Genomic DNA, 18,962 nt, shown 5'->3' on the forward strand with positions numbered 1-18,962 from the left:
TAGCGGTGAAGGCTGCCCTATACTCAGCCTCACAGTTGGATGTGGCAACTATTGGTTGCTTCTTGCTGAGCCACGAGATACATGAACTGCCAAGCAAAAAACAGTTATCGGTATGTGACACTCTGGTGTCGAAACCTTGATCACCATAAAAGAGGGCTAAATCCTGAGTACCTCTGAGATATCTGAAAACTCTCCACTGCCTACCAATGCTGTGAACTGGGCATGTGCATGAACCTGCTGAGCTGGGATACTGCATATTGTAAGTCAAGTCTGGTGTGGCATAAGTAAATGAGACATCCAACAGCCTGTTGGTAAAGAGTGATACCACATGGTGGGCTCCCATCATGAGCTGAAAATTTGAAGCCAGGGTCCACTGGAGTAGAGATTGGCTTGCAATCCTCAAACTGAAAACAATCAAGGAGGTGTCCAATATGCTTGGACTGTGACATCATGATACCCCCCTCAACATGAGCAAACTGAATGCCCAAATAATAGTGCAGCTGTCCCATGTCTGACATTTCAAAAGCTTGCTGCAAATCAGCCTTGAAAGCCGCAATATGCCGAGTATCAAGGCCCATAATCAGCATGTCATCCACATATAAAATCAGTACTAAAAAATCAGATCCACTCCCACGGACATAAAGAGTGGGCTCTGTGGGGCTATTCTGAAAACCAAGGGGCAGTAAGTGTGCATGACTTTTAGCATACCATGCCCGGGGTGCCTGCTTCAAACCATAAAGGGCTTTTCTCAACCGGCATACCTTGTTTTCGGAGCCAACAACCTCAAAGCCAGGAGGTTGTGTCACATAAACTTCTTCCAGCAGATCCCCATAAAGAAAGGCAGTCTTGATGTCAAGCTGGTGCACTTGCCAATGGTGATGGGCTGCAATGGCAATGACACATCTAATAGTAGTAATCCTAGAAGTGGGAGCAAAGGTCTCCTCAAAGTCAATGCCTTGTTGTTAGGCATACTCTTTTGCAACAAGACGGGCTTTGTGTCGATCTATGTTGCCATCAGATTTCCTTTTTAATTTGTAGACCCATCAGGTACCAATGGCATGCTTGGGAGGGAGATCTACTAATTCCCATGTGTCATTTTTGGCAATAGATTGTAGCTCAGCTCTCATTGCATCCATCCACTCTTTGCTGTCAAAAGCATCTTTATGGCACAAAGGCTCTTCATTGCAAGCGGTAGCAAGGAGTGCAAACTCAAGAAAGTGAGCATGCATCTGTCTATTCCCTGATCTTGTCCAGGCAGCAAGAGGTTGATCTTGTTTGCTGTCCCTCGATGTGTCAAGAAGCCATCTGGGAACTTGCCTTTGCTGTCTATTGACAGCTCTTTCTTCAATCACTGCATCATGAATAGTGGAATCATTTTGTGCTGGAAGAGGAACCTGCAAATCAGCATGGGGTGCTGGCTGATCATTGCTTGTTGGAGGGCCTGCAAGAGGCTCATGATGCTGGTCAAAGTCTCCCTCTGAGGGAAGCAGAGGTAACCAAGAGTCAAAGGCATCAAACATGTCCACTTCTAGCTTAGCTTTGCAGTCCACAAGAGGAGAAGCCGAATGTTCAGCAAAGATCACATCTCTACTGACAATAATCTTCCCAGTATTTGGTTGATACAACTGATAACCTCTACTCTCCTGGCAGTAACCAATAAATATGCATTTGATTGCCTTGTCATCAAGCTTATGTCTCAGCTGAGATGGTACATGAACATATGCAAGAGACCCAAAAACTCTCATGTGTGAAAGTGAAGGCTTCTGCCTTTCCATGCTTCATAAGGTGTAACAGTCCTCAATGCCCTTGTAGGTGATCTATTCAGCACATAGTTGGCACACATCACTGCATCAAGCCAAAATTTATTGGGCAAGGACTTCGCCTTAAGCATGCATCTAGCCATCTCCATAGTGGACCTGTTCTTCCTTTCAAGAAGAGGATTATGCTGAGGAGTGTAAGGAGTAGTGCATGAGTGAACAATGCTCCGTGAAAACAAAATGCATCAAACTCCTTTGACATATACTCTTCCCTCCTATCTGTGTTGAGGGTGACAAACTTGCATCCTGATTCATTCTCAACCATATTCAGCCACCTCTGAAAGCATGAGAACACATCAGATTTGGCTTTTAAAGCATATACCCAGCAATATCTTGTCATCAATTAGAGTCATGAAATATTTGTACCCCCCAATGGCATTTGTCCTCATTGGGCCACAGACATCACTGTGCACTAGCTGCAATTTCCTTTGTGAGAGTTTTGGACGATTCTTTTGAAAAGGAAACCGATGCATCTTACCCAAAAGACAACCCTCACACACATGTTTGGAAACTGTGTGAGTTTGAGGTACATCATTTGCCATGCCCTGAATGTAACTTGGCAAGAGCTATATAATTGAGATGACCCATTCTCTCATGCCAAAGATGAGCTTCAGCAAGCTGTAAAGCTGAAATAGCAAATGCTTCAATAGAAAGTGCAGCTGAGTGATGATCAAGGTGATAAAGCCCCTTTTGCAAAGTGCCAGTGAGAACTATGGCATTGTCATCACGAAGATCATATACTAAGCACCTATATCCCCAATTTGTAGAGCAAAACTGAGCCAAAAATTGGGCAAATTCAGGAAAAGCCCCAAATTGTCTGCAAATCTACAATCTACCTATAAAATTGTAGCCCGAATGCAAAAGCCCCAAATGTCACCAAAAATTGCAGATTTACTGCAATGTCTGCTCCCAAAATCAAAGCCAAACAATGGCTGAATGCACAGCTGAGCCTGCAAATGAATCCTACAAGTACAAAACAGTACGGATGGAACTGTACGGTCAAATCTAACGCAAATCTAACGCGATACGGACGTGCATACGGAATTGTACGAACAAAATTTACGAACGGCCGTATGGAATCGTACGAACAGAAGAAAAAAATTTGCCCACTGACACACCGTACGGAGATCCATGCGACTATACGGACTGTGCGGAATCATACGAACAGCAGGTCGCGGGATTGCGTCAAAGCTGTGCGAGACAATGGAACTGAAGTGCGGGAGCTAAAGCTGGAAGCAGGAAGCTAAGAGTAGGGAGCAGGTCCGGGAAGGAAGTGCTTTGATACCACTGTAGGCTCACGGAAGCAAAAGGATGAACAAGAGTGGAGCAAGAAGTAGAAGCCGTCACATCAACTAGTAGAATGAAAATGAAAGTACAAAGTACTATAAAAGAGAACCTTAGGACCTAGTGTCCTAATGGTACCACTAGTACTAGGTGTCATAAGACACTAAAAGTACTAGGTGACCTAAGTGCCGATAACTAAAGCTACATGGCACATCCTAGGGTCCAAAGGGCATCAATACGATCGGGAGAAGAAGGCCTATAGTGTACCGTGAAGGCGTAGCACTCATTAAAGAGTTTAAATCCAAGCCAAAAGACTCTCGGTCTTAAACTGATGTATGGCCGATTATGTTTCTTTCCGAGTCATAATGTAGGTACTCTAAATAATTGGAGCTACTTTATGCACTCCCTAGGAACTACCCTCCCTAAGCTGATGTACTAGTTGGTTTTCATGTTGTCCCATAGACTTCTTGGTCTCCCGTGGCCGTTAATAGACTCTCTCTCTCTCTCTCTCTCTCTCTCTCTCTCTGCATCCCATCACCAGCTATGCACTAGCTAGGGTGACATGACATACGGAGGATTCCGCTCCCGCTCCAGTCTTTTTTCTTTTCTTTGTCACACTCGGATGTATTTGACTATGTATGATCAGACTTAGTCCTCAACACAGGTGATGATGCTCGTTTAGTAGCTCCACCCTTACTGTGATTTGTATCAGGTTTTCTTTCAGTGTCATAGACCCATCGGTCTTCCGAAGACTCTAATAAAATTTCTTTCTCTCTCTCTCTCTCTAAGAAATGTTCATTTAAGAGCAAACAACTTGAGAGCTTCGAGGAAGCACAAGGGGGCAAGGCACCATCACAAGCAAGGTTCTAACCCAAGCATTCGACACTCGACCATCTGGTTGCCGTAAGAGCAGATGGAGGGAGCAAAGAGCAGGATAGGGGTTGTCTATTGTTGCTTTGTAGATTTCAAGAACACATGTGACCACTGACAAAGTACCACATGAAAAGAGAGTCAAGATTAGAAAACTCCATGTTCCTCCGGAACTTAAAGAAGCTACATTCAAACTTTACGAGAAGGTGCTAGCCAACTTAGCACAGTCACTCGTAGATGGATCCTGTTCTAGAAAAAAAGGTCACCATAAGCAATGACATAGGAGTCAAACAGGGCTGCCCCCTTTGGCCGACTCTTTTTGGCCACTTAATAGATGAGCTAGAAGATTGAATGAAAACAAACCGGAGTCCAGGCTGCTGGCTATGCCATATTATTGCTCATATATGCGGATGACGTGGTTTCATTGCAAAAGAAAACAAGGACATGCAAGCACACTTGGATGCCTTGAACAATTTTCTCCAAATACTCAAGCATACAAGTCAACATAGCGAAAACAAAGGTCATAGTGATTGGGACTCGAAATAAACAGGTCCCACCATCCTCTAGAACACACAAAGTATTCCATGTACCACTGCTCAAGAAGTATTTGGGGCCTAAGGAGCAAGTTATGGAAGAGCTACCTCCTATGGATGAAGAGGGCCAAATTGAGTATATACCTGAGAAGATCCTTGGATTTAGAGATCATGTGTTGAGGAACAAGTCCTACATAGAATATCTTATCAAATGGAGAGGTCTACCTGATGAGGAGTCTTCTTGGCAGCCATCTACAATTGTGGAGCAGTACCCTCAATTGCTTAGCTGAATTCTATGGCCAAAATTGAGTCTTTATGAGCAGATTTGATTTTCTCTTGCTATATAGCATATATGGACATGCTGCAGCCAGCATTCACTATCCTTTCTCAGATCAGCATGTCTCTCACTGGATTATATGATCAGATCTGTTATATTGGACAGCATAGCTCTTCCACCCAATTGCTTGATTTCTTGGGAATATTATATGATCCATTTACAGATCAGCATGCCTACAGGGAGGTATTCGACTGAGAAACTTCATTGTTCAGTTGATATGACCAGAATTGAGCTGTTCAGGTTTACAAGGAGCATTGTATGTCCAGGTTACAGCCTTTTCAAATTTGAGGACAAATTTCTATTTGAGGAGGGAGGATTGTAACAGAGGGTTACTTTTTACTTGGGCTAAAAGTTAGTAGAAAGGCCTTTATTGGCTTGTAAGTGTGTTCTTTTTTGAGGGGATACCATAAGTTGCCACATGGCATCCTAGGAGGTAATCCCATAAGCAATACTGCTTTGTACTACCCTGGGCCATACCTATATAAGGGCTCTAGTTGTACTTGGCAAGACATTCATGACTCGTACTTCATTACTCAAATAGAAATTACAGCAAGAGCTCAATACTCAGCTGAATTCTAAAAAGGATTGACTTCCTCTGTCCTTGTGCAGCCCCTCAAAAGTCTCTGTTGTAGGTCCAGCCCATGACCTTCCACTCCTACCTTTTTCCAAAAACATAAGGTACTTCACTACTCTAACTTTCCTGCATATTCTACCAATTTTAGGGAAGTTTACTGTCAGTTAGGAGCAGTCCTGTTGCATACAGAGTCACTATCCCAAAAAGGGATGTGCTCAAATACATCAAGAGAAGATCTCAATATGTGACAAGTATACATCATAGTCTATGTACTAAGTTTGTAAACAATCATTAAAGGTTTGCTGCAAAGAGAGCTTGAAAAAAGAGAAAAGTGAAAAAGTTGGATCACTAAAGACTCTATGATTTCTGTCCTTCCAGAGTGCCCAATAACAAACCCAGCTGAAGACATGCTCACACACACACGTGCTGTATGCATTCATATAAAGGTCCACGGCCCAAGATTGAAAAGGCAAAACTAAATTCCAATTAAAAAAACTACCAACTGTTTCTTCGCAAATAAGACTTGAAGTGCCACTGCAATGAATTGCCTCACATAATGCGTATCAACAAGAGTACAGTAGACCAATCTTCTGTGCATCTGATTTATAAAATTTTCAATTACGTCTAGATATAAAAGCTAGAATTTTAAACATGTTTGCAGGGTTAGTAAAAGCCTTCTCAATGAGAGCCCTTTCCCTTGCAAAAGCTCAAAAACATAGCAGTGCAGCCACTCATCAGGTTCTGCATGTGCTCTTATTGCACAGTCCTGCTCATTTTCAAGGTTCAGAAAGACGGACCAGCTGATGATGATGTCATGAATAAAACAAAAGCACTACACAATCTGTGCAAATGGCATGTGTAAAGCCATTCTAAAGTGATGGTGCCATGATTAATCGTGCCAAGCATCAAACTCAAACAATGTGACATCCGTTGCACTAGATTGAAGTCGCTGGATGTACGGATGACGAACACAGAAATATTACAGTGGTGGTTAAAAGAAGAGCCTACCATGTTAACTACTTGCTGACTTGAGAGGAATTCAAATACTCCATCACTAGCCAGCACAAAAAAGGGGTGATTTGATGTCAGCTCCATGACAAGCACCTCAGGCACTGCTATTACACCTATTTGCTCAGCAATCTTGTCACCGAGGCTCCTTGTAAATGCAGTGCCAGGGTACATTCCATTTGCAACCCACAGCCGAGGTGGATCACCATCATCATCCTCTTCACCTCCCCAACACTGCACATTCGGGTTCTTCAAGCCCTCTAGCTGGTCCAGAGTTAAAACTCTCGCCCCACAAAGTTTAACTCTAGCACACTCATCTGTTCTAAAAGGTGTTTGATCGCTCGACAGGTCCACTGCCACTAACTCTTTCCCCCTTCTTTCTGCCAGGACGGCTCTCGAATCTCCAACATTTGCTACATAGAGTGTTTTCCCACGAATGAGCACCGTGATGCCTGTAGTCCCACTCATTGAGTCGTCTATACTGTGACGATGAAGTTGAGCATTGGTGGCAGTAAACGCTGAATGATAAGCTTGGACTACATCAGTACGAAAATGGCGGTCTTTCAACAGGTTTTCACACAACTGTTTCTTCACAAACTGTGAACATTGAGTCCCATATTCCCCGTGCCCATCGAATACGCCGAAGAAATGATCGTTAGAGTCCTTCCCAAATTGAGTATGAATGCAAAAACTGTCTTGGTTCGCCTTGTCGAGTGCCTCAGGATAGTAACCTCGTTGGGACAGATAGGAATAACGCAGCTCGTAATTACAATTTGGCAACCGCGCAATTCTCGAACCACTAGGCGGCAAAAACTGCCCGGATAACCGCGAGAGACGCGGCACTCCCGAATCGACGTCCAAAGCACTGTACAGCGGCGTTGGCTCGTCGCCACTCTCACTGTCCTCCTCTTTCTCTTCGTGCACGTCGTGAGTGAGATCCTGTCCTAGCCTGGCTGAAGAATTTACATCCTGTTTATTTGTTCCACTTTTGTGCCTCCTCGAGCTTCTTGAAGGCGAAGAAGGCGAGCGAGACCTTCTGGTTTTCCCATAGACACAACCCATCTGGTATCTATACAACACAAAGCAGGATTGCTTTTGGACTAAACTCGGGTTCCCACAGCTCAAGTGGCAGCACTGCCTTTGCTATCATGAATTCAGCTTCCCGCCCCCAGTTGGTGGCTTCACGATTTCTTGTGACCGACATTCCAGCGGTCATACGGAAAACATTTGAAAAACCAGTCGGCGCCCGAGAACACTGCATGCGAACAAAGGATTTCAGAGGTCCAAAACAGGATCATAAACCCTCACTTGCTGTCGATGAATAGGGCCCCGAGTTGGGTTAGAGAAATGCTCCAAGTATGACAAATTCGCACGGGGCGATGAGCATTGCTTCTGCAAACTTCCGCATTGCCAGAAGGACTTCGTTTCCTACTACAAGTAAAGGGGAAAGATGAGCAAATGCGGAACTGGCGACAGCGTGAAGATGAGAGTGGACGAGTGGTTGGGGGGAAGGCCCAGCAGCAACTATGGAAGGGGACAAAGAGGCTGGTCCCTGAAGGCGCTAAGGGGAGGAGATGCTGGTCTACGCTGTTGTCTGTTGGGATAGTGAATGTGGTGATGGTGGGGAAGATGGAAGGAAAAAGAGAAATGACAGCAAGATGAATCCAAAAAAGGCGATAATCCACAGTAGAAGTTGCCCTACTTTCTGTACCTCTGCAGCCGTTTCAATCCGCCATAGCCACGCACCTGCTGCAAGCTTTCACAGTAACATGAATGCAGATCCTACTGATAATCCACAGTCGAAACGCACAGCTTCCCTGACGAATTAATTCGCCATGGCCAACGCACCAGCACCCTTTGACAGCAAAGGAAAAAGGTGATGCTCCGCAGTAGAAAATGCACAGCTTTGCGTCCCTCCAGGGTATCAATCCGCCATCGCCACGCACCAGCAACCTTTGATAGCGCGCTGAATGCCAATAACGGTAATGATCCACAGTAGAAAATGCACAACTTTCTGTAACTCTGCCTGCTTCAATGTATCTATCCAAGCTTTTCCCTGCTTCGTGCTACCCTGGACGACGGTTTCGGCAATCGAGTTGTAACATATCAAAACCCATTGCCGAAGATGTCGCAAGAAAAGTTGATAAAAGTGCACCGCTTTCTGTACTCTCCTCCTCCAGGGTATCGGCCATATCCTAGTGCCAGCAAGCTTTTTCCCTGTCAGAGAAAACTTCGTGCTACCGCCTCCTCCCTCTGCGCACTGCAGTAGAACTGCGCAGCTCTTCGTACCTCAAGGTATAAATCCGGCACCGGCAAGCTTCTTCTCACTCTAGTCGTACAACCCTAAGGCCAACTCTCCCTGCAATCCAGCCTTTCCATACGCAAGCCGTTGCCGCTATCTGGGATAACGTCTAGGTTGCAACTTCCATACGCAAACGGCCCCTCTCCCATCCCACTGTATCCCTTTTGGGTCCGCTGTCAATTTCTCCTCTACTGCGACCTCCCTCGCGACGTCTTTCTCACAAAATGTATATGCATTGCTAGGATCAAGGCGTCTAGAGCAATCTCTGCGCACCTGCAGCGAAGATAGCCTTTTCTCTCACGATATCTGCATCAAATCGCCACCATTGCAAGGAAGAATACCACCATAGGAATCAGCAACATCGCATCAAATTGCCACCATTGCAGGGAACAATACCACCATTGCAAGGAAGACTCCTACCACAGGAATCCAAATCCGCATCACAAGCCGTAAAGTTCCATAGCTGGGGAAGAATTGCATGGGATAAAATCAGCAGAGAGTGGGCGCTGGGGGATGCTGAAATGGTTTTTGGTTGATCGGAAAGCGCGCCTTTCGCTCCCAAACTAAACGCCTCGGGGACGACGACCTCTCTCCAATTTTTCTAGACTCTAATCATACCCACATTTGGTGGTAATGTCAATTTTTTCAACCCGTGTGCCCCGCTGATGTGGCAGAGGTATCGCTTGCCCACGTGGAGCTCTGCATAGCGGGACTGTCGGTCAACGTGGCGCACTTTAATTGGGAACCATTTTGAGACAATGCCTACCACATAATTATTGTGGGATAGAATAGGTCCCCCCACTCTAGAAAGTTGAAAGTTGAAACTGTGGCTTTCTTCCAAGTTCCTAGAGTGATGGGCCATGGCTTCTCTTGCCTTCGTGACCAGTTATTTCTCACAAGGGCCTAGGATTGAGAAGACTTCTTTAAAACTTTAACTACCTCTTTCACTACCAAAAAAATCATGCGATCACAGCACAAATTTCATGCTAGATACCAAAAACTCACACATAGCACGTAAGAAAATAAGACAAGTGTCTTTCTAATATAAATTCATTACAACATAAGCGGCAAACTAGATTGACAGCAAGGATGTGATTAACAACCGGATTCCAAAACCTAGAAGTAAGCCAAGAAGCCCTCTCCTCTCCATATAAATGTCTTCTAGAACTCACTGGATTTTGCTGGATGGATGGTTCTTGTGCATATGGTGACGGTTCTGCTTCATAAGGAGGCTCTGTATAGAGGTAGTTCCACAGCAAGATATGGTTCTTCTCCGTGTGCTTCTCGGCTGGTGGGTTGGGGCCCAGTTGGATTTGGACCACATGGTTTGGTCTTTTTTTAATTTGAAAAATAGAGAAACATGCTGGCTTTATTATTAAGAAAGGCGGGAAAGATACAAATTTGTCAAACATTATAAAAATTGGCCGATTTTTTAGGGGGGGGATTCCCCACAGCCTACTACCAACAGGCATGGTAAAACCTCACCCCGACTCAAATCCACTAAGCAATCACTGATCACTTCGTCCCTTGTGGTTACCACTGAACCTGCCAGTGTAACTTTGGTTAGATTCCATATGGCCTCCACCCTCAAACCTACACTTACAAAGGATCTGAAGACTATTTTGTTTCTGACACACCAAATACCCCAAAACACGGTGGCCCAGATATAAGGCCAACAAGACGACGGAGTTGACGAGAGGTTCACCATCTCTCCCAAGAGCACCAACTGCCACTTTGCGCAGAGATTGAATTTATGCATCAGTCCCATCGATCTGATCAAACATGTCGCCTTGCTCCAAACCTTCTTAGTGACCGCATAGGACCAAAACAAATGCGACACATCCTCCACAGCACAACCGCAGAGCGGACAGAGATAGTTAAATTTCTTCCACTTCGCCATGTGCCCCCTTAAGGGCAGGCACTTATCTATGATCTTCCATAAGAGGAAGCTTGCTTTACCTACTTTACACCCTCCCCAGATCTCCTTGAACCTATCTTTCCACCATTTGGGAGTTCTCCATACTTTCCATTTAGCATTAAGGTGACCCACCATCGAGACGATCTCAATCAGGCTCCTGTATACCACCTTAGCGGACACCCTCTTCAAGCCCACTACCCATTGACTTACCCGCCAGTCCAAGGTAGGGATTGGATGAGAGGGCCATTCCTCACTGACTGCCTCTAGCACCTAGTGCAAAACTAGCCATTCATCATCATGAAGATGGAATTCGTCCACAATCCATCCTCTAGATTTCCAGGAGGCTAAGCACTGGTCCCAAATGTCCAGCCAACACCTCATACCTTTGTTATGCATGCCACAGGCCAAAGGTAGATTCAAAAATGCAACAGGCTTATAACCATAACATCCCAACTCCACCAAATGCTTTCAAGTAGATTGGCATCACCTCTTAGGCCTTCCCCACCTTTCCATTGCATTACTTGACCACTCAATTTCCACGCCTAAATCAAGATTCAAGCCTACTATCTTAGCAGGGAATCCCGAGCATATAATTTCATACCAATTCATCTCCTTCCACATTCCCACTTTCCTGCCCTGGCAATTCTCAGCATACCATTTAACACAAACCGTCCAAGGAGCATGTGACTCAAACAATTTAGGCATCCATTTAGGCAAAAGGGCAATGTTCTTGTTAGGGTCCGGGATCCTAGCCCTCTGATCGCTTTAGGGGCTTTCAAGGCATTCCAAGGCACATAGTGTCATTTCTTTCTTTCCCCATCTTCCAACCACAGAAGGGCTCTGAACAACTTATCTATCTCCAACCAACGAGCCTTCTTTAAGTGCCAGATAGAGGCCTAGTAAGCGATCAATGCCGAGAGAACACCAAACAGCGTGCATTCCATCCTAGAGAAGTGCCACTCCACACTTGGAGCTTCTGCTTTACCTTGTCCAAGAACCATTCATGCCATCGATGTCTCAAAGTAACTCCTACCCACATAGGTGTCCTGAGGTATCGGATTACCTCTCCTCTTTGGATTACCTTACTAGCAAAATGACTCATCCAATCTGGCTCCTCCCTTGGATTCGACGTGATAATGAAGGAATTTTCCCAGCTACATTTAGATCTCAAAGGTACTAAATTTCTCCAAGATGCTGATCGAATTCACAACACTATCCCTCGACTCCTCGGACATGGCTACCATGTCATATGCCAATAGTTGTGAACCAAATTAATCCCTTGACGGGAGTTGAAGGTCTCTAATCCCCCCTGATTCTATTCTAGTTTGATCCCTGTATCAAGCATGGTATCCACTGCAAATAGCAAGGGGACCAGGGGGCACCCCTGTCGAACTGATCGCTTGAGGTCAAATCTCCCTACGACTCCATCGTTCGTGCAAAGTATTGTAGATGCATTCACAAACAAGGATCATTGATGTCTCTACCTCATCATTATCATAATCTTCATGAGAGGGATCCTCGAAGTGTCATCATCATCGTGCCCATTGTCATGCTCGCTACCCTTATTCTATCCCTTTACTCCTACTAACAAATGTAGAAAGAAGGTGAGATTTTCAATTTTATAATTGACTTTGATTAAGGAAAAGCAAAAATAGTACACATGGAAGAAGTATTTCCTACATTCTCCATCATATCCCTTATATCCATCACTATACTAATAAGTTTATTTGTTTGTAAATATCCACAATCTATAAGTGAATATCATGAATGTTTAAAAAATGTCAAATATGCTCTCACCACTAGTCCCAAGGTGGCCTGTATTACCAGCGCAAGAGCATTCTCCACTTATAGTTGAAGAAGATTAGTTGCATATTATTGCTTATTATTATTGTCACCCTCCTCATTAATTATATTAAACAAGGTCTCAAAATATGTGTTGCCACATCATCAAGCTTGCTAGCACCCTTAGTTTTATGTGTGGTCTTTGTATTGCATATCATAATGATCTTACATGTAGCATCCACACCATCTTGCTAATCATATAAACATTCTTAAAGATATGCACTTTGATTGGGTATTGCAATATGAAAACTTTGAGATTGATATGGCAAAGCTCACAGATTGCATTCAATAATGTGTGATTCAATACATCCTTTGCAACTCAAAAGCTTCTATAAAGACTATATCAATGCATTCAATGAAATTGCACACAAGAGACAAATGCCAAAGGGCAAGGTAGCCACATTAAGTAGGTAAGAAAGTTAACATCTCTAAAAAATAACGGTGGGCATGTTCAATTATTTACAATCGTGTTAATGCAACAAAACACATTTTTAGACACATTTTATTTACAATCGTGTTTATTTATTCACACACACACATGTATACTTCCCCAACTTTTGTGTAACCCCCGTGAAATCTCCCCTTTACACACACACTCTCTTTCTAACTCCCCTACATGCCAAGCCCACTAATCGTCCCATACCTCCCCTAATCCCTTCTTAACCCATGCACGCATTCGCTCCTTACTCCACTTGTGACTTAAATTTCACTTGGCTTTTTTATATTATTATTATCTAAGAATCAATATGGTAAAGCGATATATATATTTTTTAATTATTATCTAAGAATCCATATGGTTACCCACACGTAACTATGATGCTCTAACACCAAGTTTGTTTGGATGGTGGCAGGTAAGTGGACCCCGACCTCAGAACCTGGATTGCTTGAGGATTTGACATCCTTTTTCAATGTTATGTTTGCAAATTCAATATTATTAAAATTTTATAATTTTGATCAAAAATTTTGCAAACTCTAGTTGTTGCATTTTTCAACTTAGATGTGTCAAACATTTTTTTCTTATATGTTTCCCTTTTTTACTTTTTATCCAATTGATGGAATTAATTGTATGGCTCAATTATTGATGGGACTTTTATTCTAAACACACACTTTGATTTCCCAACTAGCCTTTGGTCGGGCTAGTGCCATACAGTTAATTCACATCCATTGGATAATTCTTTAGCATGGATAATCCCTAGTCATTTTATGATCCGTCTTATTTTATACTAACTTTTATATCTATTTTGCAGAAGTGGTTTACACATTTACAATTGGCATCATTTTTTCATTTTGACATTTATCATACATATTCACTTTTATTCACTTATTATCAGTAGGTGGGGAGTAAGTTCCACATGGTGGGCTTACTCCCCACCACGTGGTCTTACCCTCTATGTTGGGGGTGGGCCACACACACAAACAATATAATTTTGATTAGTAAATGTATCTCACACATAGAGACACTTATTTCTTCACACACACATGTATACTTCTCCAACTATGAATTATTCTTTTATGTACCCCCCGTGAAATCGCCCCTTTACACTCTCTTTTTAACCCCCCTACACACGAAGCCTACTAATCGTCCCATACCTCCTTTGATCCCTTCTCAACCCATGCACTCATTCGCTCCTTACTCCACTTGTGGGTTAAATTTTTTTAAATTATCTATGAATCCATATGGTTGTCTATATTCCTAAGTAAAGCAATAACAAGCCGGGAAAAATAGGCATTACCTGTCTACCCAAACGTAACTATGATGTTCTAACCCGTTCTAACACCAAGTTTGTTTGGATGGTAGCAGTAGGTAAGTGGACTCGACCTCGAAACTTGGATTTCTTGAGGATTCGACATCTTTTTTCAATATTATGTTTGTCAAACTCAATATTACTAAAATTTCTTAATTGCGATCAAATTTTTTTACAAACTCTAGCTGTTGCATTTTTTAACTTAGATGTCTCAAACATTTTTTTCTTATATGTTTCCCTTTTTTTACTTTTTATCCAATTGATGGAATTAATTGTACGGCTCAATTATTGATGGGACTTTCTAATCTAAACACACACTTTGATTTCCCAACTAACCTTTGGTCGAGCTAGTGTCATACAGTTAATTCACATCCATTGGATAATTCTTTAGCATGGATAATCCCTAGTCCTTTTTGTGATTCGCCTTATTTTATACTAACTTTCATATCTATTTTTCAAAAGTGGTTTACGCATTTACTATTGGCATCATTTTCTCATTTTGACACTTATCATACAAATCAACTTTTATTCACTTATTATCTACTAGTAGGTGGGGAGTAAGTTCCACATGGTGGGCTTACTCCCCACCACGTGGTCTTACCTTCTACATTGGGGGTGGGCTACACATACACAAACAATATAATTTTGATTAGTAAATGTATCTCACACATACAGATACTTATTTCTTCACACACACACACACACATGTGTACTTCCCCAACTATGAACTATTCTTTTTTATGTACTCCCTGTGAAATCGCCCCTTTACACACTCTTTTTAAGCCCCCTACACACCAAGCCCACTAAAACACACACACACACGTATACTTTCCCAATTATGAATTATTCTATTATGTACCTCCTGTGAAATCGCCCCTTTACACTCTCTTTTTAACCCCCCTACACACCAAGCCCACTAATCATCCCATACCTCCTCTAATACCTTCTCAACCCATGCACTCATTCTCTCCTTACTCCACTTGTGACTTAAACTTCACTTGTGGCTTAAATTTTTTTTAATTATCTAAGAATCCATTTGGTTGTTTACATTCCTAGGTAAAGTGATAACAAGCCGGGAAAAATAGGCATTACATGTCTACCCAAATGTAACTATGATGTTCTAACACCTAGTTTGTTTGGATGGTGGGTAGTAAGTGCACCGATTCGACATCTTTTTTCAATATTATGTTTGTCAAACTCAATATTATAAAAAATTCTTAATTTTGATCACTTTTTTGTAAACTCTAGTTGTATTTTTCAACTTAGATGTCTCAAACATTTTTTTCTTATATGTTTCCCTTTTTTTACTTTTTATCCAATTAATTGTACGACTCAATTATTGATGAGACTTTTTAATTTAAACACACACTTTGATTTCCCAACTAGCCTTTGGTCCGAGCTAGTGTCATATAGTTAATTCAAATCCATTGGAAAGTTCTTAAGCATGGATAATCCCTAGTCATTTTGTGATCGCCTTATTTTATACTAACTTTCATATCTATTTTGTAGAAGTGGTTTACGCATTTACTATTGAAATCATTTTTTTCTTTTGACACTTATCATACGGATCCACTTTTATTCACTTATTGTTAGTAGGTGGGGAGTAAGTTTCACATGGTGGGCTTACTCCCCACCATGTGATCTTACCCTCTGAGTTGGGGGTGGGTCACACACACACTTTTTCACTTATACAACTTTTTGCCCTCCCCCCCCCTGCTCGCCCTTTTCCCCTTAGAGATATTATTCCCTTGGTTTTTTCAATTAATTTTAATGTTTTCCCTTTTCAAAAAGATTTTGGAATAAACCTTCTCCTCGTAAATTGTATTAGTAACTTAACAAATTTACATTTTTATTTCCCCCTTTCTTTGATAAATTGATAGTTGATGGCCTTTGTTTATCCTCTTGTAACTCTTTTTCTTGGTTATTAATTCCCCTACTTTTCTTGAGCTTTCGGATTATGTGCATGCACCTTATAGTAAATTCATTGATATGGATATATATATAAAAAATGAACCCCCTTTCTAAGTACTAATTGGAACCACTTATATATATATATATATATATATATATATATAGAGAGAGAGAGAGAGAGAGAGAATCAACCCTTCTACACACACACACATACTTAAACCCTCTTATAATAGTAAGCCCTACTCCGCTTTAATAAAAATCATGCTACCTCATGTACACACTCACTTTTATATACACAAACCACACTCTTGGTCATTTCATACATTCCTATATTTAACATAGGTTAACTAACTAATTTTGGCCCAATTGCCCCCTTTGTCTAGATTATTACATATATAATTCTAAGCACTAATTCTCTTATTTTTGTACTTCCCAATAATTGAGCATTTTATGAAGCAAGATAGCTTAAAAGTGTTTTTGCACCTAATAAACGTTTTCAACCTAGGTCCCACCTTTCCTTAAAGTAGAAATATTTTTTCAAGTTGTAACTAAATTTCATTAAGGTATTTCTTTCATTATTCTATACCCTCTAATTATCTAGTTTATTAGCATTGCTTGAGCTTCTTTGAGTTCTTTTTTACCTAGTTGCTTATTAATTTTCTTTTTTGGTGCTTTATCCCCTTAATAACCTTATCCATTTAATGTTCAATTTTTAAAAATTAATCTCTTATTTCAAAGGAATTTATTAATTTAATTACATTATCTTCTATTAATTTATATGTTGCATTGCATCCCTTACTAAATTATCTACTTTATCTTTCTATGGTTTCAATTCTTTTTTTGAGGTATAGTACTTGGGAGGTGGACCATCCCTTGAAAAGAATTTAACTATTGTTTTGATGCGGGTTCCCCCTTGTTAATTTTAAAATTTTTTGATGCCCCATGCTTTAAATCATTTTAGAATCTTGACAGGTGTCTTGCTTTTGGTATAAGCGATAATAAGCTGGGGTTTACAGACATTACATGTCTTCCCTCACAAAACTATGATGTTCTAACACATTGTTTTGTCTGGATGCTAGCCGGTAAGTGGACCATGACCTCGTAGCCTAGACTATCTGACAAATTTGACACTTTTGTACCAATTGTAAACATATTTTATGTACACCCATAAAATGAGAAATTTCTTATCTACCCTTATTTGAGCATCATGTGACGTGTTGTTAAGAGGTTTTTTTTTATTTTTTAAGACACATACATGCACACGCATACACATACACACACGCATGCACGCACGCATGCACATCCGCTCGTGTGTTCTCCCACTTTATTAAAGACTCCTATAGTGACATGAACATTTTGAATTTTCCAACAAGTTGACTTCTCTTTTGAATGTTGAGGTTTTCCTATGTGTGCTATCCTTTAAACATTTTTTATCTATCAATTGTATGCCTTTAGAATCCTCCCTGCTCCCCTTCACATGTTTCCTCGCTTACCCCCTACCCCCTGTTTCTTGTAACTAAAATTCCCCCCTACATAGCCCTTTAATTAAACCCCCATTAAAACCCCTCTTTATCCTTCTTGAACCCCCTTTAATTAATTCTTTTGCTTACATTTCAATTAGATATTTTATTAATTTAAGTTTTTCTATGTCTTTTTATATTTTTAAGCTCATTCTCTCTCTCTCTTTCTCTTTCATTTACTTATATATACATATACATATATATATATATAAATATAAATAAATAAATAAATAAATAAATAAAAAATATATATATATAAATGTACATGTGTAAGAAAGACCTGGGTAAGTTTTTAATGCCCTCCTGTAATAAACACAAACCCCCCCTAACTTTTCCCTTACTTACACTTCAAACTTTATTTATTTATTTATTTTTAATGGTCATTAACTAATTTTTATGGCACACATTAAACTCTTTTTTAACTAATATTAGTTTCCCCCTTCCCTACACTCCTTTTGCCATTTGTGGTATAATTTAAATTGAATTATTATTTTATGGCATTTTAAAAGTAATTAGTCAATTTGATTATCCGCTCTCTTACCCTCTTTTACCCAACCCTTATTCGATTGTAAGTTTGATAACACTTTATTTTTTCTTAACCCTTGATTTTTAATAAACTTATGTCATTTTTAAGTCTATTGAGGGTGTTTTTCTAAATTGATTTAATGATGGTCTTTTTAATTTCCTTAATGGCTTAACTTTCTTTAATCCCATCCCCTCTTTATTGTAATACCAAATTTATACTCTCCTATTTTTACGTAGTAGTTTATTTACGACCCTTTCACACACGATATATCAAAATTCAATTAATTGTGGGCAAATTTTTCCATACTACCCCTAATTCCCCACTCAACTACCCGTAACCTAACTACCACTAACCTTTCCCTCTTTATTGATTATGGACAATTTTTCCCATACAACCCCCTAATCCTCTGCTTAATTACCTATAACCTAAATACCTCTAGCAAACCCCTAATCCCCCACCTAATTTCCCTTAACCTAATTACCTCCAAACTTTCCCATGTGCTCCCAAGTGCTCCTCGCAGCTGTTTCCACTACCACCTCTACCCACTACTACTTCAAACTCCCCTGCCACCTTTGCCCACTTCTCTTCTAAACTACCCATGAATGTTCTTGATTAAACGTTTTATTGCAACAATCAATTATATACTCATAGCTACAAGCCCTTGCATTCTCTTGAGGTTCCACCTTGTCACAAGCATTCCTTCGTCACCAAAATCCTTCCTCATATAGCTTTACGTGACTATTAATTGGTCCCTTCTCCCATTGATCAACATCAT

General features: G+C 41.0%; 1 protein-coding gene across 4 annotated transcripts in view; it reads right to left on the minus strand.

The window, feature by feature from the left end:
• Positions 1–9,169, minus strand: part of LOC147888226 (protein phosphatase 2C and cyclic nucleotide-binding/kinase domain-containing protein) — a 74,094-nt gene extending 64,925 nt beyond the window's left edge. For all 4 annotated transcript variants that reach the window (XR_015543099.1, XR_015543098.1, XR_015543097.1 and 1 more), the window contains exon 1: positions 6,424–9,169. Coding sequence is in view for 1 of the 4 variants with exons in the window: in XM_087393351.1 (XP_087249477.1) it covers positions 6,424–7,485 (1,062 nt within the window). In the remaining 3 variants the exon portion in view is untranslated. The remainder of the gene's footprint in view (positions 1–6,423) is intronic.
• Between the last annotated feature and the right edge of the window lie 9,793 nt (positions 9,170–18,962).

The sequence above is a fragment of the Dipteris shenzhenensis genome, chromosome 22 (assembly GCF_047967505.1).
Source record: "Dipteris shenzhenensis isolate YYH24624 ecotype China chromosome 22, Dip_SZ_1.0, whole genome shotgun sequence".
Lineage (NCBI taxonomy): Eukaryota > Viridiplantae > Streptophyta > Polypodiopsida > Gleicheniales > Dipteridaceae > Dipteris > Dipteris shenzhenensis.